The 26,809-nt window shown below is 50.3% G+C and overlaps 1 protein-coding gene across 2 annotated transcripts; it reads left to right on the top strand.

Annotated features, from left to right (window-relative positions):
* The first annotated feature begins 1,016 nt into the window (after positions 1-1,016).
* TYK2 (tyrosine kinase 2) lies at positions 1,017-25,440 on the top strand. Of its 2 annotated transcripts, XM_080930252.1 has the most exons (25): positions 1,017-1,103; positions 4,971-5,189; positions 7,449-7,572; positions 7,792-7,939; positions 8,269-8,432; positions 10,498-10,864; positions 11,507-11,707; positions 11,795-11,952; positions 14,646-14,754; positions 14,851-15,046; positions 15,133-15,236; positions 15,329-15,505; positions 15,596-15,683; positions 16,401-16,528; positions 18,780-18,915; positions 19,010-19,164; positions 19,563-19,713; positions 19,904-20,001; positions 20,747-20,939; positions 21,310-21,428; positions 22,176-22,348; positions 22,609-22,726; positions 24,217-24,327; positions 24,408-24,510; positions 24,739-25,440. In XM_080930252.1, the coding sequence occupies exons 2-25, from the start codon at positions 4,988-4,990 to the stop codon at positions 24,759-24,761; spliced, it is 3,546 nt and encodes a 1,181-aa protein (XP_080786378.1). In that variant the 5' UTR covers positions 1,017-1,103; positions 4,971-4,987; the 3' UTR covers positions 24,762-25,440. The 2 variants fall into 2 exon arrangements, with proteins under 2 accessions (XP_080786378.1, XP_080786377.1); XM_080930251.1 differs by having other exon boundaries at positions 24,408-25,440.
* Positions 25,441-26,809: the final 1,369 nt, after the last annotated feature.

The following is a 26,809-nucleotide window of genomic DNA, read 5'->3' as shown; positions in this document are numbered from 1 at the left end:
CTGATGCTGCTTGGATATATCCCTCCTGCCCCGCCCCCCATGTATTTGCTTACAAACATTGTGTGTGTGTGTGTGTGTGAAGGTAAAATGCGGTATCAGATGATAACTCACAAGAGGGAACCAATTCTTTCCTTCACCCATGTGGATTCTGGAGCTGTAGGACTTTAACTCATGTCTTCGGGATTGGCAGCAAATGCCTTTCACCGCTGAGCTATGTCTATAGTCCATATTGGAGTTCTTTCTTTTCTTTTCTTTTTCTTTTTTTCTTTTCTTTTTTTTTTTTTTTTTTTTTTTTGAGGCAAGATCACGCTGGCTTGAACTTGCTGGGTAGCCCAAGCTAGCCTTGAACTAAAGAAATACACCTACTTCTGCCTCCCACGTGCTGAAATTACCACCATGCTAGTTGTTTGCTTGTAAATAAACGTTAAGCATTTTGTCTGCATATATGTGTATGCGCCATGTGTGTGCTTGGTACCTGCAGAGGTCAGAAGAGGGTGTTGAATTCCCTGAAACGGGAATTAGGGATGATTGCAAGCTGCTGTGTGGATGTTGAGTACTGAACTCGAATCACCTGGAAGAGAACCAAGTGGTCTTAGCCTCTGAGCCATCCTTCCGGGCCTTGCGTAAGGGAAGGACAAAGGCATACATCAGAAGTAAGGGGTCTTGGTCAGAGATTAAGGGCGGGTGATTTTTTTGTAGGATTCTTGCCTAATGTGGGTCTGGACAGACCAAGGACTAGGCAATGCAGGTTCCAGGGCCTTTGCCTACAGACCTGACTTTTCCGCCCGGCCCTGCAGCCCTCCCCTGCGTTTCCGCCCTCACCATGGACGTCCAATCGTAGAGGCCTCACCGGTTCCGCTTGCCGCGCTAACAAATCACAATTAAAATAATCCCTCACCATCAATATTCAGAGCGCCGCCGTTCCTGTTCAATGACCCAGTAGGAATGTAGGACCGTAAGCTGGGCGGGACAGACTGCAGCCGAAGGGCATGCGCATTTCAGGCAGCCTATGGCAAGCGGTACGTAGGCGGTGGCCTTCCAGCGGCTCCCTGCGAGCAGTGGGGCGGGGTCCAGGGTCCCTAGGCTGAGTACTTCGGGAAAAGGTGAGTATGGAGGGTCCCCTCTGGGAAGCGGCAAGGCAGAGGCTGGGGAGTTGCCAGCACTAACATTTCCCCAGCGTGGGGCTGGTGTGTTACTTGGAGAGTACACAGTGCAGTTACCGCCTGGTTCAAATGGGTAGGCAAGTTTTCGGGCTGTCGGTGGGGAGAGATGCAGCTTCTGCAAGTACAGACTACCTGTATTTCATCTTCAAAGCTGAGCCTGGATCTCTTTAGGAAGATCCAGGAAGGAGGAAGGGAGCTGTTCTAAAAGCCAACGTCCCGGAGTTGGCGTGTTAAACATGAATGCATATGGTCCACAACTATTAACCGCTTACTGTGTGCCAAAACTTTACCATTGAGCCTTTGAGGTAGCCTCTGGTACCTTCTTTCCTCGTGAAAAACCTTGCCCAGAGAGGAGACAGTTCCTGCAGATATGACTGTAGGTGCGTCGGTAGTCACACAAATTAAGGCTGGTGGGTTCAAGGTTGGGCTTGCTGACTTACATGCCTGCGAGTCCAACACTGGAAAGGCAGAGGCAGGAGGATTGCTGTGAGCTCTAGGCCAGCCTAGGCTCTATAGTAAAATGCTGCCTCAAAATAAAAATAATGTGCACGTGTGATGTCGAGTATAGTGCATTATCTCTGCATTTCGGAGACCGAGGCAGAAGGAACACCATGATTTGGAGGCCAGTATGAGCTACAGTATGAGTTCCAGGATAGCCTGAGCTACACTGTTAGACCAGTATCAAAAACATAAAGGATGAATGGATATTCCCGCAGTTGGAAAAGTGCCTGCAAGCATAAGGACCCGAGTTTGAATCCCAGCATTCACATAAACTAGAGTGTGGCAGCAGACATGTCACCCCGGCACTAGGCAGGTGGAGACAGGGAGCGCCTAAACAGCCGGGCCAAAACAGCGACTTTGGTCTAGTAAAACCCTGTCTCAGAAAAATAAGGTGAAGGAGCAGGAGAGATGACTCAGGGTTAAAGTGATCTTTTTTTTTTTTTTTTTTTTTTAAGATTTATTTATCTCATGTATGTGAGTACACTGTAGCTGTCTTCAGACACACCAGAAGAGGGCATCAGATCCCATTGCAGATGGTTGTGAGCCACATGTGGATGCTGGGATTTGAACTCAGGACCTCTGGAAGAGCAGACAGAGCTCTATCTGCTAAGCCAGCTCCAGCCCATAAAGTCATCTTTAACCCAGAGGATCCAGATTTAGTGCCCAGCAGCTAAATCTGGATCCTCTGGGTTAAAGTGTGAGTGGCAGCTCACACGCATACATAACTCCAGTTCTGGGACCTTACTCCGTCCTCTGGCCTCCATCGGTGCCAGGCACACATGAGGTACAGCGCAGACACATGTAGGGACAGTGTTCACATAGTTTAAAACAATGAGGTAGAAGCCAGGCAGTCATGGTGCACGCCTTTAATCCCAGCACTCAGGAGGCAGAGGCAGACAGATCCCTGAGGTTGAGGTCCTGATCTGCAGAGCAAATCGTAGAACAGCCAGGGCCACACAGGAAAACCCTGTCTTGAAAAAGCACAAAAAAGTAGAAAGTAGTAGTGGAAGGACCTCATGTCCACTTCTGGCCTCTATATGTACATACAGGAAGCAGACTTTCACACTTAGGTACACACATGTGTATACACTGTGCATGTACATATATGTCTACACACATCCATACACCATACACACATGCATATAAAATGCACATATATGCCTACAAACATATATACTTGTGTATACTCACATTCTATCCATGCACACATAATTTATGCAAACATACATGTCATGCACACATGTGCCTGCACACACAGGCATATGATATGATATATGCACCTATAGTATGCACACACGCACACACTCTGTGTATACACATACACCCTGCATACACATGCACCATGTTTATCCTTTTTTTTGGGTTTTATGAAGCAGTGTTTCTTTGTATAATCCCAGATGTTTGGAACTCCCTCTGCAGACCAGGCTGGCCTTGAATGCTGAGATTCACCTGTTTCTGCCTCTTGAGTGCTAGGATTAAAGGCTTGTGCATGTGAAACCTTGCCCCTTAAATGTGGGGGACTCAGGTGAGCACTCCAAAGGAGTTAGAGCAGCCCTGGTCTCTTACAGGGGTGGAGCTGGGGCACTGAAAGGAAGATTGAAAAGGTGAAGCTCATGACGTAATTAAGTTAAGGACAGTTCAGCTGTTCTTCCACTGTGTGAGTTAAAGGGATCGAACCCAGGTTGCCACGTTTGACCACTAGTCCCTTTACCTGCTGAGCTATCTCACTGGCCCCAAAATGTAGAAGTATGGTTTGGTTTGGTGGTCAAGGGTTGGAGCCTAGGACATAGTGTGTGCAGGACACATTCTGCACTGCTCTCAAGTCCTCCACTCCCAGTGGCCTCTCTTTGTGTCATATTTGGTTTGTTATTCCTATCTAATTCAGGTCCTGCTGACCCAGTACCATGTGGAACCAGGTTGGAAGATCTTTCCATAGCACCTGTCTCAGCATCTTTTATTTACCTGGGAAAACGGAGGACCAGAGAGGTTAAGTGCATTCCCTGAGGTCACACAGACAGTTCCAAGACGCACTGCCAGGTGTGTTGCATCAAGCCTGCCTGCCCTCAGGGACCTTGGTTCAGAGCAGATACTGATTGATTGGCTGATTGATGAACTGACTAAGACAGCATCAAACGAAGTGACCCCAGCTGGCCTTGAACTTAGAGAGTTATCAGTGAAAGGCATGCACCCTTATGCCTGGTGTGAACTTACTTTATTTTTGTTTATTATTGTGAAGGTGTTTTTATAGGGATATGTGTAGGCCAGAGGACAGCTTTGTTGGTTTATTCTCTTCTTCCTTCATATGGGTACCAAGGACAGAGCTCAGACTGCCAGCTTGGTAGCAAGTGCCTTTTACCCTTGAACTGTCTTCTGAGACAGGATTTTACATAGCCCTAGCTGGCCGTCAGTACCTTACACATCTGAGGATAACCTTGAATTCCTGATCTTCCTGCCTCCCTCTGAAGTGCTGGGAGTGCTCCCCTGACTGTGCTCCTCAGAGTAAGTAGCTTTCAGACTGTTGGCAGATTATTGAGAGAGAAAGTGCTTTTCGGTGACTCCTGCCCTAGCAGCCGGAGCAGAGTCGGGAGCTTTGTGCACTCTTAGGCCAGCCAGAGCTACACAAATGGACCTTCCAGAAACAAGACAGGAGGATCAGAATGCTGGACATCTGTAGCTCCAGTTGCTTGGAATGCTGAGGCAGGTGGATTGCTTGAATGTAGCTATTGAAGACCAGTCTAGAAAAGTATAGTAAGATTTTGTTCAAGTGTTGGTTTAAACTAAATAAATATTTCCCAGGTGGTGGGTAGCACAAATACATATCCCTTCCTTTCTTCCTTCCCTCTCTCCTTCCTTCCTTCCTTCTAACTTTTTTTTTTTTTTTTTGAGACAGGGTTTCTTTGCATAACCCTGGCTGTCCTGGAACTTGCTCTGTAAACCAGGAGATCTGCCTGCCTCTGCCTCCCAACTGAGATTTTTTATATATATAAAGAAAACAAATAGGGCCTGGTTAGATGACTTCAGAGTCTGAGATTGAGTGCATGCCACTCTTCCAGACAACTGGAATTCGGTTCATCTAGTGGGTTGTAATAACTGCCTGTAACTTCAGGCACACACACACACACACACACACACACACACACACACACACCACACAAATCGTTAAGAAACAAAGTGCAGTAATGAGTTGAAGGGCAACCCTGGGTTATATGAGACTGTCTAAAAAAATAATGAAACCAAAAACTTAAGATGTCTTTGCTATCACTAAAAGAAGGGGTGGCAGGTGGGTAAGTGCTCCTCTGTCCACAGGCAGCACAGTGAATGGCATGAGCATGCCTCTGTGTGGATGGAGAGCCACCTCGGAAGACATCAGGACAGATGGCACAGAAGCTCAGCCCCTGGTGCCCACAGGACGCTTGATGGTGCTGCTGCACTGGCCTGGGCCTGAGGGCGGGGAGCCCTGGGTCACCTTCAGCCAGACATCTCTGACTGCAGAGGAGGTCTGCATCCACATTGCACACAAAGTTGGTGAGTACACAGCCCCAGGGAGGAGGACACTGGACAAAAAGGAGTGAGTACAAGCTGACATCAGGCCAGGGATGGAAAGCTCTGCTGAACCAGGTCTGTGATCCCAGAATGTGGGAAGCTGAGGCAGGAGGATCCTCACAAGTTCCAGGCCAAACTAATGACATAAGATCCTGCTTCAGGAAACAAATCTTAGGCTCAGTGGTAGAGCTCCTGCCTAGAACTCCCGGTGAAGGGGCTGGAGATGGCTCAGCAGTAGGAGCACTGGCTGCTCTCCCAGAGGACCTGGGTTCAATTCCCAGAACCTACATGGTAGTTCACAACTGTCTATAACTCTGATTCCAGGGGGTCCGCCATTCACACAGCCATATGTGTAGGTAAAATACCAATGTGCATAAATAAGTCAAGAAAAAAAGAATCAGGCTAGAGAGACAGCTCAGCAGTTGAGAGCACTGGCTGCTCTTCCAGGGGTCCTGAGTTCAATTCCCAGCAACCACATGGTGGCTCACAACCATCTGTAATGAGGTCTGATGACCTCTTCTGGTGTGTCTGAAGAGAGACAGATAGTGTGCCCAGATACATAAAATAAATATTAAAAAACAAAAAGAAAAAAAAATTCCCCTAGGAGTTGCCATTTGACCTAGTAGTATAGCTGCCACCTGGAATTCCCCAATGAGGTGTTAGGGTGTTCCCCAGTTTGTGCAAAGTTCTAATTACCATCCCCTGTGTTCCCCAAAGTCAAGTTACTAACACCATTAGGCCACATCTCCACAGCTTCTTTCAGTCCTAGTCACTTATCAGCGGTACCACCCTTAAGTTCCATTAACACAGGACTTTAGTGATATCAGCTCGTGAACGCTGGGACATGGTTAAACCATCACAAGAAATGTGCTGGCAGTTGGATTGTGACGTCTCTCACCATCTTTCTGTTGTGTTGACATAACAGGGCATTTGCTGTAACTACAGATTTTTTCCAGCCATGCCCCAGTTCCCAAAATAACAATTCTGAGACTTGATTATTTATGAATAAATGCCTAGGCCATAAGCTGGGCTTGCTCCCTGACTAGCTCATAATGTAATTAGCCCGATTAGTCTGTGAGTGCCCCATGGTCTCTTCTCAGCTTCATGCCTCAGACTTCTCAGACTTTAGGGCAAATCTCTCCCCACCTCTGACTCTCCCAGAGTTCCTCCCTCTCTGACCAGAACTCCCACCTATTACTTCCTGCCTTCTGCTAAGAGGCCATCAGCTTTTTATTGACAGGCGATGCTTCCACACAGCACACAAGAGGTTCTCTCCACGACACAGAGATTCTCCACACAGGCCCAGAGTGTGTGTTCTGTCTGAGGAACCAAAAGACCTTCAGACTGTCAGGGTACAGGCTCTAAGAACTGGGAAAAGGAACTAAAAATCCAAACTCGGATAAGATTGTCACTCCTCTGGTAGATCACCCGCCCAGCACTCACAGAGCCCTGGCTTCTAACCCCAGTACCACAAGAACCAGGCATGATGACACACACCTGTCATCCCTGTCCTCTGGGACGTACATGCAGGAAGCTCAGAAAGAAATCCACAGGTATCCTCAGCTAGAGATGGACTTTGAGACCAGCCTGAGCTTTGGGAACCCTATGTCAAACAAGAGGAATTGAAAGCAAGCATCAGTGCCAAAAGCCAGGCAACTCAGTACTGAAGGGGAAGTGGTTTCTCCACAGGCAGCAGGGGGCCATGGAAGGCTTGAACCAGAATGAAGCAGATGGCATAGTAGAAGGCTGTTTAACAAACGAGGTACCATGTGTTATCAAGCCCTCAGTGAGGAGAACTTGCAGTAACCTTGGAGAACAATTTGTGTTTATTTGTTTTTGCTATTTGTATTTTGAAACAGAGTCTCTGTGGAGCCCTGGCTGGCCTGGAACTCAAAGAAATCCACCTGCCTCTGCCTTCTGAGTGCTGGGATGTGTCACCATGCTCAGCCTGTTTTGTTTTCTTTTTTGTTGAGCTAGAGTTTCATATAGCTCAGTTTGGCCTCCAGAATTCTGGGATCACATGCCGTTTAGTCCAGTGTCCATATCCAAGCTGCAAGGATGCTGGGAAATGTAGTTCTGGGAAGCCTTGGCATGGTGGGAATGCTGAACTACCTTGTGCATATATCAGCATTTGACCACTCATAGTTAGGGGGGACCTGGGAAGGGTATGTGCGAGGAGTCCATGGGTTGTAGGATCTCAGGATTTGCAGATGATGTGGCTTCTGACTTCCCGTGTTCCAGGCATCACTCCTCCCTGTTTGAATCTCTTCGCTCTCTACGATGCACAGGCCAAGGTCTGGCTGCCCCCAAATCACATTCTGGACATGTCCCAAGATGTGAGCCTGAGGCTCTATTTTCGAATGAGGTGAGTAGGGAAGGTGTGTGAGAGAGTGTAAGTATGTGGGTGTGGTGTGTGTACGTGTGTGTGCACATGCACCCATGTATCCATGTGCCACAGCACCAGTGTGGAAGGAGATCCCGTAATGCACTGTGCCATGGTCTCTCAGATCAGACACAGGCTGATCTTGGCAAGTAGCTTTCCCCATCCCTCCCCCTGACTCCGCTCTTTCTTCCCTCCTTGCAGGTTTTACTTCCGGAACTGGCATGGCATGAATCCCCAGGAGCCAGCTGTATACCGCTGTGGTTTCCCAGGGGCCAAAACTTCCTCAGACCAGGCAGAGCAAGGTGTACAACTCTTGGACTCTGCCTCATTTGAATACCTTTTTGAGCAGGTGTGAGCAAGGACGGGTAATTTAGACCATCTTAGGGAACAAAGGGACAGTTAAGGACTCCCACTTCCACTTCAGCTATATGTTTTAACTCATACCAGCGGGGATCTTTTAGCTCTCTCTACCAAAAGAACTTGGGGTGAATGAGTGCTGGTAACTGATTAGTAATGTCTGCCATGGTCTTAAAATCCTGCAGAGGGGGTATCTTGGTCTTCCTAGAAAAATGCTTATCTCTTTCTTCCCCAGAAGATGCCTAAAAGTAGGAAATTAGAGTTTGTTGGCGATAGAGCAAACACCTCCCCACACCTTTTTCTATCTTTCCCTCTACTCAGGGAAAACATGAGTTCTTGAACGATGTGGTATCTCTGCGGGACCTGTCTAGCGAGGAAGAGATCCACCACTTTAAGAACGAGAGCTTGGGCATGGCCTTTCTGCACCTCTGCCACCTTGCTCTCAGCCGCGGCGTCCCCCTGGAGGAAATGGCCAGAGAGATCAGGTGACTGGAGTGGGAACCAGGAGTAAGTGGGTAACAGTCCCTGTGCCCTGGGGTCCCAGAGTAACCTCATGTTGCCTTCATCCATTCAGCAAACATGTATTGAGCATCTACTGTGTACTAGTTCTACGTGTCGGGCTATAATATCAGCTCTGTGAGTTCACATGTTGCAAAGCAGATTGGGTCCTAAAGGAAACACAAGCCCTGGGGCTGAGATGGTGCAGCAGATCTGCCTTTTGCACAGGACCTGAGGCCAGTTGCCAGTACTTCCATTGGGTGACTCACAGCTGTCCATAGCTCCTGCTCCAGGGGCTCCGAAACCCTCCTGACTTCCACTGGTGCACACACACGCACACGCACATAAAAATAAACAGTGTAGATTCTTAATTAAAGAAAGTAATACAGATATTAAATGTAGGAAGACTAAGCAGGAAAGAGGGATTCTTGTTTGTTTCTCTGCGTAGCTCAGACTGGCCTCAGATTCAGAGCTCTGTCTGCCCCTGCCTCCCAAGTGCTGGGATTAAAGATGTGTGCCACCACTACTGGGCCTTACTCTGGTTTTTTTTGTTTGTTTGTTTGTTTGTTTGTTTGTTTGTTTTAAAGACTTACTTGTTTTATGTGTGAGCATTGCTCTCTCTGCATGCACACCTGAGCGCCAGAAGAGGGAATCAGATCACACTGTAGATGGCTGTAAACCATGTGGGTGCAGGGAATTGAACTCAGGACCTCTGGAAGAGCAGCCATCTCTCCAGCCCCTTTATCATATTTTAAAAACATTATTCAAACTGAGGGTAGTGGTGCACATGTATTTTTTAATTTAGATTTTATTTATTCATTTTGTGTATATGGCTCTATCTGCATGCACACTTGCATGTCAGAAGAGGGCATGAGATCCCAGTATAGATGCTTGTGAGACAGTATGTGGTTGGTAGGAATTGAGCTGAGGACCTCTGGAAGAACACACCACTTAACAGACCTTTTAACCACTGAGCCATCTCTCCAGCCCCTCGTGCACACTTTGAATCTCAGCATCCAGTAAGCAGAGGCAGGTGGTTGGATCTCTGTGAGGTTAAGGCCAGCCTGATCTACATAGTGAGTTATAGGACAGCCAGGGTTACATAGAGACCCTGTCTCGAAAAGAAAGGAAGGAAGGAAGGACCCCATAAAAGTCAATCCTGTAGAAGTGGGGTTCTCTATCAGTACATACTTTGTGGGGCTTTCATCTCAAATACTAGGCAGTTTCTGGAAGTACAGTGAGGGTCTGTCTCTGGCCAGGCATGTGGCACAGACTTGTAGTTACAGCAACCAGCAATATGCTGAGACAGGAGAATTACAGTTGTCAACTAGCCTAGGCTACAGTGTATATGATCTAGTCCCCCAACCCCCAATTAGCTAAGAGTAGTTGATCAGACCTGTAGTTATAACACATGGGAGGTAGAGCCAGGTGAATCTGGAGTTTAAGGTCATCAGCTACACAGCAAGTTCAAGAGCAGTCTGGGCTACGTGAGACCTCATTCCCAAAACACGAGACAATAAATTAGGGCCAGATGTGGTGGTAATACTTACACCCAGCACATAGAACTAGGAAAATTTCTTCAAATTTGAGGTCAGCCTGGGCTACACAGTTAGTTTTAAGCTAGTCTGGGATAAATTATATAATATAAAAACCAAAACAAGGAGCTGAAGAGACGGCTGATTGCTTCTGAGCGCTGGCTGCTCTTGCAGGGGACCTGAGTTCAGCTCCCAGCACACACATGTCAGCTCACAACCACCTGTAACTCCAGTTCCAGGGGATCTGGTGCTCTCTTTTTTGTCATTGTGGACACATGTATGTGTGCGGGTGGGAAAAATAAAAACAAAATGAAAAAAGTTGAGACCAAGTCTCATGATATGTAGAGTTTGACTGTGCAGTGCTGGGGTTAATGGCAGACACCGTGGTCCTTTGGGTTGGGTTCTTCGTGCCCACATTCATGGCGTAGGCCTCATTGTCCGCGTTAAGCAGCAGGGCCGTTGAGCTACTCTTCTCGTCACCCAGGCTCCTGACCTGTCCCCCTTGTCACCGTTACAGCTTCAAGAACTGCATCCCTCATTCCTTCCGCCAGCATCTCCGGCAGCACAATGTACTCACGCGCCTGCGCCTCCGCAGAGTCTTCCGCCGCTTCCTGCGGGCCTTCCGGCCTGGCCCCCTCTCCCAACAGGTTGTGATGGTTAAGTACTTGGCCACCCTGGAGCGGCTGGCTCCTCGCTTTGGCTCAGAGCACATACCTGTGTGTCATCTGGAAGTTCTGGCCCAGCCTGAGAGGGACCCCTGCTACATCCAGAACAGCGGGCAGAGCGCTGGGGACTCAGGCCCAGAGCTGGCTTCTGGGCCTCCCACCCACGAGGTACTGGTGACAGGCACCGGAGGGATCCAGTGGCGTCCACTGCAGACCCAGGTGAGCGGTCACCATAACTGAAGCCCCTTAGGGGAGCTCACTTGAAGCACCCTAGCTTTTCACCTGGCTTTTGAGGCTTGTCATTCTGTCCTGCTTCTGTCCCTTTGATTTTTTTCCTTTCCACTTATTTGTGGGAGGTGGGCACTGGTGTCGCTAAGTGTCTGTGTGGAAGTGGAGTACCGACTGGGGAAACCGGTTCCTCTCCTTCAACCATGTGAAGGATCAAACTCAGGTCATCAGGCTTTGGAGGCAAGCCACTTTACCTGCTGAGCCCTCTCACCGGCCCTTGAGGGCTATTTGTTTGTTTGTTTTCTAGAAGTAAGATTTCTCTTTGTAGCCCTGGCTGTCCTAGAGCTCCTGGCTTCAGACCCACAGAGATCCCTGCCTCTGCCTTCCCATGCTGAGATCAAAGGCACGTGCCACCACTGTCCAGCTGAAGGGTTTTTTGCATTAGGGTCGTATTCTGTACTCTACAAGCTGACCTAAAACTCAGCTCAGGCTGAACTTGAACTCACGGTCCTCCCCCTGCAGAGTTCCAAGTTTTGGAGTTAGGGGCTTGAGCCCAGTTTCCTTCTGTTCTTTGAAGGGAAATCAGACTATCCCTCCTCTGTCTCCCACCCCCAACCCCGCTTTGGTGTTTAGGAACCTGAGAGAAGTACCAGCAGAGGGAAACCCCAAGGCAGCAAGTCTGAGAAGATGCCCAAGGCCCCTGAGGCCGGAGAGCACCTGGCAGAGAGTCCTCGGGGACCACCTTGGACCTACTTCTCTGACTTCCAGGACATTTCTCATGTGGTGCTAAAGGGGCGTCGGGTGCACATTTACCTTCAAGACAACAAGTGCTTGGTGGGATCCCTGGGCAGTAGGTCGGTGGTGGAGGCTGGGACATGTCCTGCCGGGCTCCCTGACCATGTCCTCCTCCTGGCCCCACAGTTGCTGTGCCTCTGTTCCCAGGCCGAGGCCCTGTCCTTTGTGGCACTTGTTGATGGCTATTTCCGCTTGACTGCTGACTCCAGCCACTACCTGTGCCATGAGGTGGCACCCCCGAGGCTGGTGACCAGCATCCAGAACGGCATCCATGGGCCCCTCATGTGAGTGATGGTGACCCGAGGATGCCAGGGGTTTGCACTGTAGAAAGCCGAAGCTGGAATTCTAGGAGACATTTACACACACACGGGGTGCGTGCACACAGGGGCTTCACACAGCCTACATAGGTTGCGTGCGCATGTGCACAACTACCATCACACCTAGGAACTGCCCCCAGGCCAGTTAGCCGTGGGCCACATCAGTGTGTCACTGTGTGTCTAGCTGTCTGGCCTCTGTATATGGCACCTTTAGTCCCCACTTTGATCATTGTGGTTGCCACCTCTAGGATGTCAAGGCCCTTATGCCAGTTCCTTTTTTGTTACTATAATGAAATACCTGAGCCCAGATACTTAAGGAGAAAAGAGGTTAGTTGTAGTGCTGCACAGCTCAACCCAAGCAGGTCAGCTTGGACTTCACGGTGATACCCTATCTCAAAATTAAATTGTAAGTAAGGATTTTTTTAAAAGATCTATTTATTATATACACAGTGTTCTGCATATATACCTGCATGTCAGAAGAGGGAACCAGATCTCATTACAGATGGTTGTGAGCCATCATGTGGTTGCTGGGAATTGAACTCAGGACCTCTGGAAGAGCAGCCAGTGCTCTAACCACTGAGCCATCTCTCCAGCCCATAAGGTTTTGTTTTGTTTTAACACTTTAAATTATGTGTATACGTGTATGTCTGCATACCTGAGTGCAGATGCCCATAGAGGCCGAGGGTATCTGACCCTCCTGGAGCTGGTGTTACAGGTGGTTGTGAGCTACCCAGCATGGGTGCTGGGAACTGAACTTGGGTCCTCCTGAAGAGCAGTAAGGCCCCTTTAATGATGAGCCATCTCTCCAGCTTTTAAAATTAAAATTGAAGAACACATGTAGGGGAAATGACTTTGGATGAGGGACTTGCCTTCCAGTGTGACGCTCTATCTGCATTTGACCCCATAAAAGACACACAGCTCAGCAACTCCTGTTTGGAGTCCCGGCCTCCCTGCGGCGCCTGGGTAGGCACTGTCCAGCATACATGGCAGCTAGCAGCAGACCCCTGCGTCTAACGGCAGAAGTGAGGACTGATTGCTGAGGTCCTCTGGCGTGGGCACAGTGTCATTCACACATCCATACCCACACATGCACAGATGGAGTAACAGGAGTCTCTGAGTCTAGCTCACTGTAGCAAGCTGTAGTGCTTTCTAGCATGCACGAACTGGCCGTGGCGGTGTGTACAGGCATTCCCAGTACATGGGTAGTGGTCACAGGACAATTTACAGGAGTTGGTTCTCTCCTACCGTCTTGGTGCTGGAGGTCAGACTCGACAGCGCCTGTACCCACTGAGTCATCTTGCTGGCCTCCTGTTCTGTTTTTGAGACTGTTTCCTTTGGCCCAGATTAGGCTCCAATGTAGCTGAGGGTGGTCTTGAACTCCACATCTTCCCACCTCTACCTCCCCAAGCTTGGCCCAAAGACATGTGGCCACCTTTTTTTTTTTTTTTAAGTTTTGTTGTTTTTGCAATTTTGTGCACCATTTTTCGTTTGTTGGTTGGTTTGGTTGCTTGTATATATGTCTGTACCACATGCATATCTGCTACCTACAAGCCTGGGAGTTATAGACAGTTGTGAACCCCCTTCTGAGTGCTGGGAATCAAACTTGTGTCCTCTGGAAGTGCTCTTAACCTCTGGGCCATCTCTCCAGCCCATCATATCTGCCCCTCATCATGGAATGTAGGACATCACATGAACCTCAAAGGGGACAAATCACACATGGCATCCCCACATGGTCCTGTGATTTAGGGTGATGAATGGCAGCCATGATCTGTATTTTGGGGACATGTGACTTATCTCTCTACTGTAAATCACTCCGTCCCTTTGTGGCTGTATCTGGGTGTGACCCATGTGACGTCAGATAGGAATCTATCACATTGTGAGTGGCTGTGTTTAATGTTAGGCACATGCCTCTTACTCTGTCAGCGGTCATGTATATGTATATAGATACACGTGTGAACTTACGATCAGTGGTTCTGAGGGTTTTTACACATTTATTTATTTGAGAGAAGGACATGCCATAGTGTATGTGGGGAAGTCAGCAGGCAACCTGCAGGAGTCAGCTCTCTCCTCCTATCACATGGGTTCTGGATGCTGAACTCAGGCCGTCTTGCTCTTTACCCAGTGCCTTCCCCATTGAGCTCTCTGAGGGTTCTGTATGCACGCGCGTGTGCACACACACGCCACATGAACGATGAATGCTGATGCCCATGGAACTCCGGGGAGATGGAGTTACAGGTGCTTGTGACCTGGTCCTCCACCTCAGTTTTTGAGACAGGGACTCTCACTGACTGGCTAGACTAGCTGAGCCGTAGCCTCAGGGTTGGGACCACAGCTGCATGCCACCACTTCCGGATTCCCACATGGGTGGGTGCTAGGTATCTGAACCCAGATCTTCTAAGGTCCTCATCCCCTCTTTTTTTTTTTTTAATTGAAACATAGTCATATCATGTAGCCCAGGCTGGACTCGAAGGCTAGTGATCCTGTGACCTCAGCGGCCCGAGAGCTGGAGTCACGTGTGTGCTGCCACACTTCCTTTGTCTGACTTGTGTCCCAGCTGGTGCGTGTATCTCGGGGCAGGTCTCCTGGGACATTGTCTGGCACGAGTCCCATCCCCAGTGACTACAAGAGACTTGACGGTGCCCTCTTTCCTCCTCTCCCAGGGATCCATTTGTGCAGGCCAAGCTGTGGCCAGAGGATGGCCTCTACCTGATTCAGTGGAGCACCAGCCACCTGCACCGCCTGATCCTTACTGTGGCCCAACGAAACCCGGTGGGCCTGGAGCCAGGGCTAGAGAGGTACACCCTTTGCAGGCTGGATCTAAGCCCTGCCTGACCCTTGCTCACATCTGCTTTCCCATCTCCCCAGGCTCCCAGTAACGGCCCCAGGGGCCTGCGGCTCCGAAAGTTTCCCATCACCCAGCAGCCCGGAGCCTTTGTGCTAGAAGGCTGGGGCCGCTCCTTCGCCAGCTTGGGGGACCTTCGGCTGGCCTTGCAGGGCTGCTTGCTGCGGGCCGGTGATGACTGTTTCCCCTTGCACCACTGCTGCCTGCCCCGGCCAAGAGGTGAGCAGGAGGGTGAGAGGCACAGGGTAGGGTGACACTGTGCCCTGAAGCCAGCCTGTGAGGGCAATGTCCACTCCTGTGCCTAGAAATCTCCAACCTCGTCATCATGCGGGGGTCCAGGGCCCACACTCGGCCTCTCACCCTCAGTCAGCTCAGCTTCCACAGGGTTCACCAGGATGAAATCACACAGGTGGGTGTTCTGTGGCAGGGCTTGCAGACCTGGGGGGCGGGGGTGCTTGTCATCAAGTACACCCCCACTGCATTCTGTACCTCTTCTTACAGCTGTCCCACCTGGGCCAAGGCACAAGGACCAATGTGTATGAGGGCCTGCTAAGAGTGGGAGGCCCCGATGAGGGCAAAGTGGACGGTGGATGTCCCCCTGAGCCTGGTGGGGGCGGTGGGCAGCAACTTCGAGTGGTGCTCAAAGTCCTCGACCCCAGTCACCATGATATCGCCTTGGTAAGTGTGCAAGGCTGACCCTGAGGTGTCTGGAGAGGACAGTTGGTGGGGATGCGGTGGATTTAGACCTGCCCTGCCCTGCCTCCACAGGCCTTCTATGAGACTGCCAGCCTCATGAGCCAGGTGTCACACATGCACCTGGCTTTCCTGCATGGCGTCTGCGTGCGTGGCTCAGAGAGTGAGTGCACCCCTCCCACCCAGCTGGGTTTGCAGGCTACCCCTTCCCCTCCCCAGCTCGGCAACTTTTTTTTTTATAATGGTACTTGAGATGGAACCCAGGTTTTCAGCATGTAGGGTAAACACTCAACCCACGAGTGACACCCCCAGCCCTTCACTATGGTATTCCAAGCAGAGGCTCTGTTGTTGAACTACCCCAGACCCTCACTGAGCCACACCCCAGCCATTTGCCCATCAGTCTCTCCTGTAGCCCTGAGACCAGACTTTGGCCTACAGCACATGCCCAGTCCCCACTGCATACCAGGTCTTGACTTGCATCTTAACACTGAACCGTACTCTGAAGCTCCCCCCACCCTGACTCCTTGCTGTACCTACTCTGCCCTGTCTGCTCTGAGTCTCCATTCTTCCCAGAATCCCTTCTTGCATACGTCATACACCCTCTAGTCCCTTCAGCCCCAGACAGGTCCCAGCCCTGTTGTGTCTTCAGTCACCCTGTGTGTCCACCCTGCTTAGACCTCTGTTCCTTCCCTATCTATCCTCCAAGTGCAGACCGACCCCAGTTGTGACTGCTGTGCCCTCGTGTGTGCCCCTTGACCCTGCTTTTCAGCTTGTGCCTGACCCACTCCTGTATCTTGGTGTCACCTCTGCCCCCTGTGTCCTGGTTCAGTCCTGGAGACAGAGCCAGGTGGCTGCCCCGCTAGCAGCTGTATCTTTGCAGATATCATTGTGACAGAATTTGTAGAACATGGTCCCTTGGATGTGTGGCTACGGAGACAGAGGGGCCAAGTGCCCATGACCTGGAAGATGGCTGTCGCTCAGCAGCTGGCCAGTGCCCTCAGCTACCTGGTACGTGGGCCTGAGGGGGCACTCTGGTCTTCAGAATGGGAGGCCACACTAACCCGTAGTTCTGAACCGTGACCCCAGGAGCGTTATCCACATGCTTGGCCTCTAATATGCCACAGCCACTGCTGTTACAGTGTGTCCTGCAGGTCTGCTCTCTCATTTGTATCCTCATGTTCAGTGGCCCCAAGTGCACTGCACCAGGCCCTGTGCTAGATCCTGTCCAATTATCACATCGTGGACTCTGGGGCCTGACCTGTGAGTTGGAAGAGACAATGTAGATCATTCCCTATCTGTGGATGCTCAAGTCTCCTGCAGAAAGTGGGATATGGGTGAAGCCAGGAATGGTGACACATCCCTGCCATCACAGGTCTCAGGAGCTGAGGCAGGAAGATTTGTAATTTAGCTATTCTCAGCTATATAGTGACTTTGAGAATAACCTGGGCTATACAATACCCTGTTGCATGTATTAAAACTTAGCTGTAGCTAAGTTGGTAGAGCATCTGCCTAACATGGACAAAGCCTGGGGTCCAGCCCCAGCTCTGTATACCTACAGCCTTAGAACTGGGGAGGTGAAGGCAGGAGGGCCATTCTCTACTAAGTAGTAAGTTTGGGGTTGGGGACATGTGTTCATCCGTGTAGGTCAGACCCTTCTTTAGCTGCTGACTTATTTCTTCATATAACTAGGCTAACTAGCCTGTGAGCCCCGTGCTCCTGTCTGCATCTCGGCTCTAAGATTAAGTATGTGTTGCCACATCTAGCCTAACACATGGGTGCTGAGGCTTGAACTCAGGTCTTCACACTTGGACAGCAATTACTTTAGCCACTGGGCCATAGCCTCAGCCCCTATATAACAAGTTTGAGGTCAGCATGGGCCACATGGAACCATTTTTCTTTTTTCTTTTTCTTAAAGATTTATTTATATATATGAGCACATTGTAGCTATCTTCAGACACACCAGAAAAAGGCATTGAATCCCATTACAGATGGTTGTGAACCACTATGTGGTTGCTGGGATTTGAACTCAGGACCTCTGGAAGAGCAGTGCTCTTAACCACTGAGCAATCTCTCCAGCCCCCATTTTTTAAAATAACAAAAGCATATAGTGTGTTTATAGGCCAACACAGACTCCCCTGTTACTGTAGGTATCTCCATTTGAGATACCTGTCACAGTATAAATGTCATGAAAATCATGTAAAAAAATTTTTTTGAGGCAGAGTCTTACTGTATGGTTTTGACTGGCCTGGTGCTTACTGTGTAGACCAAGCTGATCTTGAACTCCCAGAGATCTACTTGCCTCTGCCTCTGGAGTGTTGAGGTTCCACCATGCCTAGCTAATTAAATTTGTTCTGAGGCAAGGTCTCATGTGTAGCCTAGGCTGGCTTCAAATACATATGTGACCAAGCCTGGCTTTGAACTCCAGATACTCCTGCCTCTGCCTCTGGAGATGACAGGCGCACACTCATTCCTGATGAGAGTGAGTTTTGGTCATGTTCAGTCTGGAGATGGCCTGTGTTTGGCCATCTTAACTGTGCTTAGGCAGTAACACAATAGAGCAGGAAGCTGTAAGAACTGAGCAGGTGTATCTGGAGAGTGGCAAATGCTTGCTGGACAGCCGTCAGTCATATCCCTCAAAGCCCACATTGAAAGCCTGTGTCTCTAGCACCAGAGAGGCAAAGACAGGAGGATCCCTGCCTGGCTAGCTTCCCCAGTCAGTGAGCTCCAGATTCAGTGTGAGACACTGTCTCAAAGAATAAGGTGAGGAGCAATTGAGGAAGACCTCTAACGTTCATCCCTAACCTCCGCACACATGCACACAAACCACCATATAGCATACATATAACACATAACACAGAAAGCATTGTGGGTCGGTGAGTTGCTGCCGTGGAGATGAGGCACAGTTACAGCTTGGGAATGAGGTAGGTGGATGGGGCTGGCCTCACCTGACGGAGGGGAAGGTTGCTGTGAGGAAGTCTTTCGAAGATCCTTCTCCCAGTGTGTGTGCGTAGGAGCAGCCCATGCAGGGGAGGGTCCTGGAATGTGTTTGGGGTCTACAGTGGGGTTGTCTGGCTTTTTGTTCCTGGCTAAGAACCTTGGCTCCCAATGTGACCTGGTCTCAATAACTGATACTGTCATTTGACAACTGTCATTTTCACATGGCTGTCCCTTGGGGAGGGGCCTCATAGGGTAGGGCTGGTGGGTGGGATCTGGGCCCAGCCCTGGGAACCATACGCTTCTCTCTCCTCTGCCACCCCAGGAGGACAAGAATCTAGTTCACGGGAACGTATGTGGCCGGAACATCCTGCTGGCTCGCCTGGGGCTGGAGGAGGGTACCAACCCCTTCATCAAGCTCAGTGATCCTGGTGTGGGCCAGGCTGCCCTCTCCAGGGAAGGTGAGTTCTAGAGTAGGGCTGGCTTCAGGGACAGTCTTACTCTGCCCTTTCCACCGCTGCTGCTGATCTCTGACCTCTGACCTATGCTCCCCAGAGCGGGTGGAACGCATCCCCTGGACAGCTCCGGAGTGCCTGTCGGGAGGGGCCAATACCTTGGGTACTGCCGCAGACATGTGGAGCTTTGGTGCCACACTCCTTGAGATCTGCTTTGACGGGGAGGCACCCCTGCAGGGTCGTAGCCCATCTGAGGTATGTCCTGGGGGTTTATATGGGTTTTAGAGGATTCTCAGGTCTGTCTAAGTGACTGAAAGGGTTCCTAAAGAAGGGTTCATCAGATGCAGAATCTGGCTCCTGAGCCAGGCCGGGAAGAACAGCCTTGATCCGGACACAGCTTTTGTCAGCCCCGGGCTATTGAAGCAGCTGAGCTGACGGCCGGGAGGAAGCCAGGGTGCTGGGAGTAGCTTGGTATTTACCCACTCCAACTCTGCAGAGCCATTTCCTGACTCTAGTCTTTACTAAGCTTAAGCCAATTTCTCTGTATGGGCATAAAAATACTAGGTACTAAGCAACCCTGTTGCTTGCTGTGCCTTTGGGGAAGATGTGGAATGGAATGGGGTGCTCACTTTCTGGGATCACCACCCCCACAGAAAGAACGGTTCTACACAAAGAAACATCAGCTGCCTGAGCCCTCGTGCCCGGAGCTGGCCACACTCACCCGCCAGTGCCTGACCTATGAACCAGCACAGAGGCCGTCATTCCGTACCATTTTGCGGGACCTCACCAGACTTCAGCCACAGAGTGAGCCAGGGCCCTGGGAGCTGAGGGTGCAGCTGGGGGGTTGCCAATGCAAGCACTGTACATCTAAGGTCTCTACACTGGGGCATGGTGCGTGACAGTTTCATATTCACCTATGGGTCTCCAGGTAAGAGCGATACTGAGAATCGAGGCACCGGGGCCAGGGTCTAACTGCTGGCTTTGCCTCTCCCAGATCTAGTGGGTGTTTCGGCTGTGAACTCAGACTCACCAGCATCAGACCCCACCGTTTTCCACAAGCGTTATTTGAAAAAGATCCGGGATTTGGGTGAGGTGAGGCTTTGGCTGGAGAGTGTGGGAGTAGGAATGAACAGCTGGGGTGTAGGGTAGAGATGTAGGGAAGGGCTTGAAGGTTTGGAGGGAGAGCTGGGTTTGGGCTTAGATGCTATAGAATGGAGCCTACAAGGTTGAGGTATATCTGGAGACCTGGGCTGATTTGGAGAGGTGCAGAAGGACTTGAAGAACAAGGGAGACCCTGGAGACCTAGCAGCAGGGCCTCTCCAGGAGGAATTTAGGGCTTAAGGAAGCCTAAGAATAGTTTTGAAGGCTGGAGAGATGGCTCAACGGTTAAGAGCACTGACTGCTCTTCCAGAGGTCCTGAGTTCAATTCCCAGCAACCACATGGTGGCTCACAACCTTGGTAATGAGATCTGATTCCCTATTCTAGTGTGTCTGAAGACAGCTACAGTGTACTCATATACATAAAATAAATACATCTTTAAAAGAAAGAATAGTTTTGAGGGCCAGGCATGGTACTAACACTCAGGAGGCTTGAGTCAAGTGCATCTCTGAGTTTGAAGCTGTCTTGGTTTGCATATCAAGTTCCAAGCTAGCTGTGCCACATAGTGTGATTCCAGAGAAATAAAGTGTAGTTCTCGGGTGGGGGAGCCGTCAAGATTCCTCAGGTTTGAAAGAAGGCATAGGGAATTGGAAAGAGACCTAATTTTGTTCAACATGGAGTAAGTAGGGTCTAGCAAGCTCTACAGCCTGGCATGACTCTCCCGTCCACTTCTGCAAGGGTCACTTTGGGAAGGTCACCCTGTACCTCTACGACCCAACCAATGACGGCACTGGTGAGATGGTGGCTGTGAAAGCTCTGAAGGAGGGATGTGGTCCCCAGCTCCGCTCGGGCTGGCAGCGGGAGATTGAAATCCTGCGGACACTGTACCATGACCACATCGTCAAGTACAAAGGCTGCTGTGAAGACCAAGGTGAGCGTGGGCCAGCCGTGGTGTGTGGGCGTGGCTGTTCCATCCTGAACAGTTGAAGATCTCTACACCAGGGTGGAGGTGGGAACCATCCCGGTCTGACCAAGTAGCATTACTCACCCTCCGTGGGGGTGTAGCTGGGCAGCTGTCTTCTCAGTTGGGGGTGTTACCTATGGGAGGAGGGTGGGATAAACAGAAGCCCCTAGCACAGCAATGGGGTTCCACATGGGTCCATAGGACAAGGACCTGTCCTCGCAAGCCCTGGTCTTGATCTTTTCTCCCTTCGTGGGAAGGAGCTGTGCAGAGCTCAGGGCTCCAGGATCCAGAGACTGCAGCCCCTCCTGCAGCGTCCCCTTTGGTTTCTGCCTCACAGGAGAGAAGTCTGTACAGCTGGTCATGGAGTATGTCCCTCTGGGCAGCCTCCGAGACTACCTGCAAAGGCACAACGTTGGGCTGGCACAGCTCCTGCTGTTTGCCCAGCAGATCTGCGAGGTGGGATGGCTGTGTCCCTCCTTCTGGAGTGGAACACTTCTGCAGCGGGTCTATTGGGTCTGATGGGTTCTATTCCTGTATCCGTTCTTGTCCTTGGACTAGATTGCTTTCACTCTTTTTTGTGTTCTGGTCACCTGGGCACCTTAATCCCTACAGTTTCTTTAGGACTGGACCCACTCACCTTTTTTAGCCCCTCCCATTGAACCCTGGAGACCATCCCCCAACCGCCATCCTCTATGTAGCCTACCTTGCCTGGCCTAGTAGCTACAAACCCCACCCAAAATCCTGTAGAGGTTTACCTCTTCCTAGACCCCCATGTCCCACCCATCAGTCTCCGTCCATCCCAGCTTGGCTCTGAACGCCCCACTCCTAACCTTGTAGAGCACTGGTTCTCAACCTGTCTAATGCTGCGACCCTTTAATACAGTTCTTTATGTTCTGGGAACCCCCAACCATAACATTATTTTCATTGCTACTTCATAACTTTAATTTTGCTACTGTTACGAATCGAAATGCAAATATCTGATAGGCAGGATATCTGGAGCTCTCCAGGAGTCACGACACACCTGTTGATAACCACTGTTGCAGAGATTTGCAGGATCCTCCTTTTGACCCTACCCACAAAGCCCCGCCCCTCACAACTAATCTTCCTATCTAGCTTTGCTGGCTTATCTCCAAGCCCTGCTCTGGCTCTTCCCTTTGCTTGCTCAGGCCAGAGCTGATCCTGACCCCCTCTGCCCCACCTCAGGGCATGGCCTACCTGCACACTCAGCACTACATTCATCGAGACCTCGCTGCGCGCAACGTGCTACTGGACAACGACAGGCTGGTCAAGATTGGCGACTTTGGCCTAGCCAAGGCTGTACCTGAAGGCCGCGAGTACTACCGAGTGCGCGAGGACGGGGACAGCCCAGTGTTCTGGTGATCAGGAGCGGGCACAGTCTGAGGGGTCAGGCTGGAGGAGACACTGGGGTGCTGGGCGGGGCTTATAGATGAAAAGGGTGTGGCTAGGGCCTAGTGGGAGAGGCTTAGGGACGAAAGGAACATGACTAAAGCCCACTAGGCCAGTTTGACTTGGCTTGTTACTGTGCCCTGAAGGGTGAGGTCCCAATTGGAACTCCTTTCACCTGCCGGGGAACTTAAACTCCAGGCAACCAGTCCTGAGCCTTCTATGTTTCCAGGTATGCCCCAGAATGCCTGAAGGAGTGCAAATTTTACTATGCATCTGATGTCTGGTCCTTCGGGGTGACCCTTTATGAGCTGTTGACATACTGTGACTCTAGCCAGAGTCCCCCCACGGTGAGCAAGAGACATCCCATTCTACCCTTGTGTTCACTTAGGGAGCTTTTCTAAAAAGCATACATTTAAAGTTCAGTCTCCCCCGACCCCAACACTGGCAGGCTCCTTTTGTGTGTGGGAGTTCAAGACAGGGTCCTAGAACTCACTCTGTAGACTAGGCTGTCCTCCAACTCAGAGAACTGCCTGTCTCTGCCTCCCGAGTACTGGGATGGGGGGGGGGGGGGTGTGTACCACCACCGTTGTCAACTGGCAGGCTCTTCACCAGCCTGTTTGCCCAGTCCTGCCTGATCTGTAAAGGTATTGCTTGGCAGTGCAGACATCTACTTTGGAGTTTGTTTGAGTGGTTCTTTCCCACTCATTTATTGTGTGTTGGTGTATGTGCACACGTGCCACATCACTCACACCAAGGGGGAGGAGTGGCTCTAAATTCCTGTGACTTTTTCTGATGGGGCCAACCAGTTCATTTGTCCATCTCACAGTGAGTCACTGAAAGGCTTTGGACCACAGTGATCGGTTAGCCGAGAGCTGGTGGGAGAAGCCAGGAGAGCATTAGTCCCAAAGACAGCATTTCTCCTCAGCTACTCTGGTCAAGGCAGGAGAATTCCTTGAGCTGAAGAGGTGAAGACCAGCCTGTAGCAAGATCATTATCTCAAGAAATAGGTTTTAAAGGGGATGGAGCTGTGACTCAGTTGGTAGAGCACTGGCTGGCATGTGCTAAGCCATGGGTTCCATCATCAGCCCAGCATAAAATGGGCATGCCTGTCTTCCCAGCCCCGGAAGTGGAGGCAGGAGGATCAGAAGTTAAAGGTTAGCCTGGGATAACTAAAACCCTGTCTCAAAAGAGTGTCAGAGCTGGGGGCATGGCTCAGTAGTTAAGCGTCTGCTTTGCAAGCATGAGGAGATAAGTTTGGGTCCCCAGAACTCACTTGAATTTGAATGTCAGGTGGGTGTGTTGACCTGTTTTAAATCTGCCTGGGAAGGCAGAGATAGAATAGAGCAAGCTGTCTAGCCACAAAAGTCAAATCAGGGAGCTCTGGGTTTGATTAAGAGACCCTACCTCCATGGATAAGGTGGAAGATGATATCTAACGTCCCTGATCTCAACCTCATATCTCCATATTAATTTTAGGAATTCATATTAATGTATATGCTAGATAGAGCATATGCCCCACACACATGTACCCACACACATGCAGACATGTATACACATGATCTGAGCACGGCTATATGCGTATGTACCATATAACCCCAAAACTGGGAGGGAGACAGAATCTTGACTCTGTCTCAAAGACCAAGACAGACAGACATAGAGTGGGGCATCTTTGTCACCCTCTGGCCTTTTCATCCATGTGCATACTGCATGTGCATGTGTGAGCATGTGCGCGCACACACACACACACACACACACACACACACACACACACACACACCAGGAAGCACGGATCACTTGTTCACAGCTTGTGCGAATAATTGCTGTCAATTGTGCTTTAGAAATTCATCGAGCTCATCGGCCTCACGCAGGGCCAGATGACCGTGCTGAGACTCACAGAGCTGCTGGAACGAGGAGAGAGGCTGCCTCGGCCTGACAGATGTCCCCTTGAGGTGAGTCCGCCAACAGATGTTCCCCATTCCCACCCTCAAGACCCAGGGTGAATGGCCTCACAGCCCCATTTCTCCCATAGATCTATCACCTCATGAAGAACTGCTGGGAGTCAGAGGCCTCCTTCCGGCCCACCTTCCAGAATCTTGTGCCCATCCTCAAGACAGCACAAGAGAAGTACCAAGGTCAGGTGCCTTCAGTGTTCAGTGTGTGCTGACAGTCAAGGGCATCGGGGGACCCCACAGAGGCCTCCACACACCCTGTACCTTACCCTACCTGGAAACTACACCTGTGAACTAAGTTTCCTTCCTGGGCCCTGGGCCTGGCTGTGAACTGAACAAACCTTAGGTGTGCAAAGGGGCGGATTGGGATTCCTGGGTCTTTTCATTCTGGGCCCATCCGTCTTTTCACAGTTGAGACCCACTGTCTTCATTAGCTGGGAAGAACCCTGTTTGCTTTGCTGGAGGCCTGAGAGTTTGGGGTCCATCTTCAGCAAGGTAGCCTAGCAAGAAGTGCACATAATGAGACTTCAGAAGAAGCTGTAGCACCTTTGGTCACCCCTAAACCACCAGCTAAGCCTTGCTCCACATGGGGCCCCTATGTGTTTAAGCCAACTAAATCAGTTCCTGGGATACAGGAGGCACTCAGTAGTTGCTTGTTAGAACCTGGGGAGGTGGCTTGGTCAGTGAGGGGCATCCAAAGCACAAGGCTGCGAGTTCAACTCCCAGACCCCGGGTTAGCTGTGTGGTGAGACACGCCTGTTGTCCCAGTGCTGAGGAGTGGGGACAGGCAGCCCCAGTGACACTCATCCTTTCAGTGACGCTCAGGCCAACAAGAATTCCCTGGTTCAAACAAAATGGTGGAGCAGTGCCTCAGGAAGAATATCCAGAGCTGTCCCCTGACCTCTGTACAGACATGTGCACGCACACCTGCACATACATTTGCATACACAGGAAGGCCATTTGTCACATACATGGAACTCTGCCAATTTTACCCTTTCCTTCCTGTGTAACCTCAGGAAAATGTCTTGACCTCTCTGGACTTCACATCTCAGCTGTGGGGATGGTCAGGCTTTCTACCTCATAGGGCTGACGATGGGTTGCATTTAAATTGCTTAGGAGAGACGCAGATGAGTCTTAATAAAGTTTATGTTTCTTGCTAATCTGGTGTTTTCTTTGGGTGAAGAGGTGAGATTTGGATGGGTTCTAGAAACGTACACATTTGTGAGAGGTAGGGAAATAATCGGCTCTCTAGGGATTTTTAAAGACTCACATAGGCTGGCCAAGGTGGCTGGCACGTTCTTAATCCTACCAGGAAGTGATGGGCTGGGGGCAGGGCTCAGAGATGAGAAAACAGAGACAGGCAGATCTCTGTGAGCTCCAAGCCAGCCAGGACTACACAGAGAGACCTTGTCTCAAAAAATAAAAAAAAAAAATTCACTGGTGCCAGATTTCGATTCTTGGCTCCACTCCCTTTTTTTTTTCCCATTGCAACACTATTGTTGGAGCCAGGGTGTGTGGCCGACTTTACTACAAGCCAGCAATGTGTCAGTTGAAGTGCATTCTTCTGTCCACCAGCCATGACCGAATATTCACATGTGTGATTCACTTATTTCTGGACAGTTCCTTCCACAGGGAGCATTCAAAACTTGTTTTCCTTTAAAAAGTCCTTAAAATTTTATTTATTTTTATTTTGTGTATGAGTGTTTGGCCTGCATACATGTGTCCCACTAGTGTACCTTGTGCCTGAGTGGAACTGGAGTTAGAGACATCCTTGCAGGTGTTGGGGCTCTAACTTCATGAGAACAACCTGTGCTGTTGACTGCAGAGCCAGCTTTTCAGCCTGCTGTATGTGTGCACGAGTGTGCTGCGGTGTTCCTGTGGTGATGATGGGTAATCCTAACTCTGCCTTGTTGGCAGTAGGGACAGGGTTTCTTTCTAAGATAAAGGTCTATGTAGCCCTGATTATCTTGGAGCTCACTATATACTGTGTAGACCAGGATATCCTGGAACTCAAAGAAATACAGCTGCCTCTGCTTCCGGAGCCAGGTGTACGCCATCACGTCTGGCCCAAGACAGTGTCCCTTGTTCAGCACTGGTTCTTGGAGCCCGCTAGCCAGTTAGCGGCCGTCTCCTGCCTCCCTGCTTCCAATTCTCTTCATCTTTGTAGCCAGGGCTAACCTACAACTCACAACCCCAGCCTTCTAGTTTCTGCCCTCCAGATTCTGGGATTGCATACATCACTACTCCTGGCTCATGGTTTTTATTAGTGACGTGAGCAGTTGTCCAGATCCCACACAAGCAGGGTCCCTTGTTGTGCAGTGTCTTACAGGACCAAGCCACCTCTGCAGCCTCCAAGGACTCTAGGTTTTCTCTTTGTTTTTGTTTTCCATACCGGGGTCTCCTGTAGCCCAGACTAAGCTGGAAATTTATGTCTAGCGACCTTGATTCCTTTTTTGAGATGGCCTCAACTGGGTTTTGTAGT

This window comes from Micromys minutus (assembly GCF_963924665.1).
Source record: "Micromys minutus genome assembly, chromosome: 16".
NCBI lineage: Eukaryota > Metazoa > Chordata > Mammalia > Rodentia > Muridae > Micromys > Micromys minutus.
The sequence above is the reverse complement of the archived record's forward strand: the minus strand, read 5'-3'. Positions and strand labels throughout refer to the sequence as shown.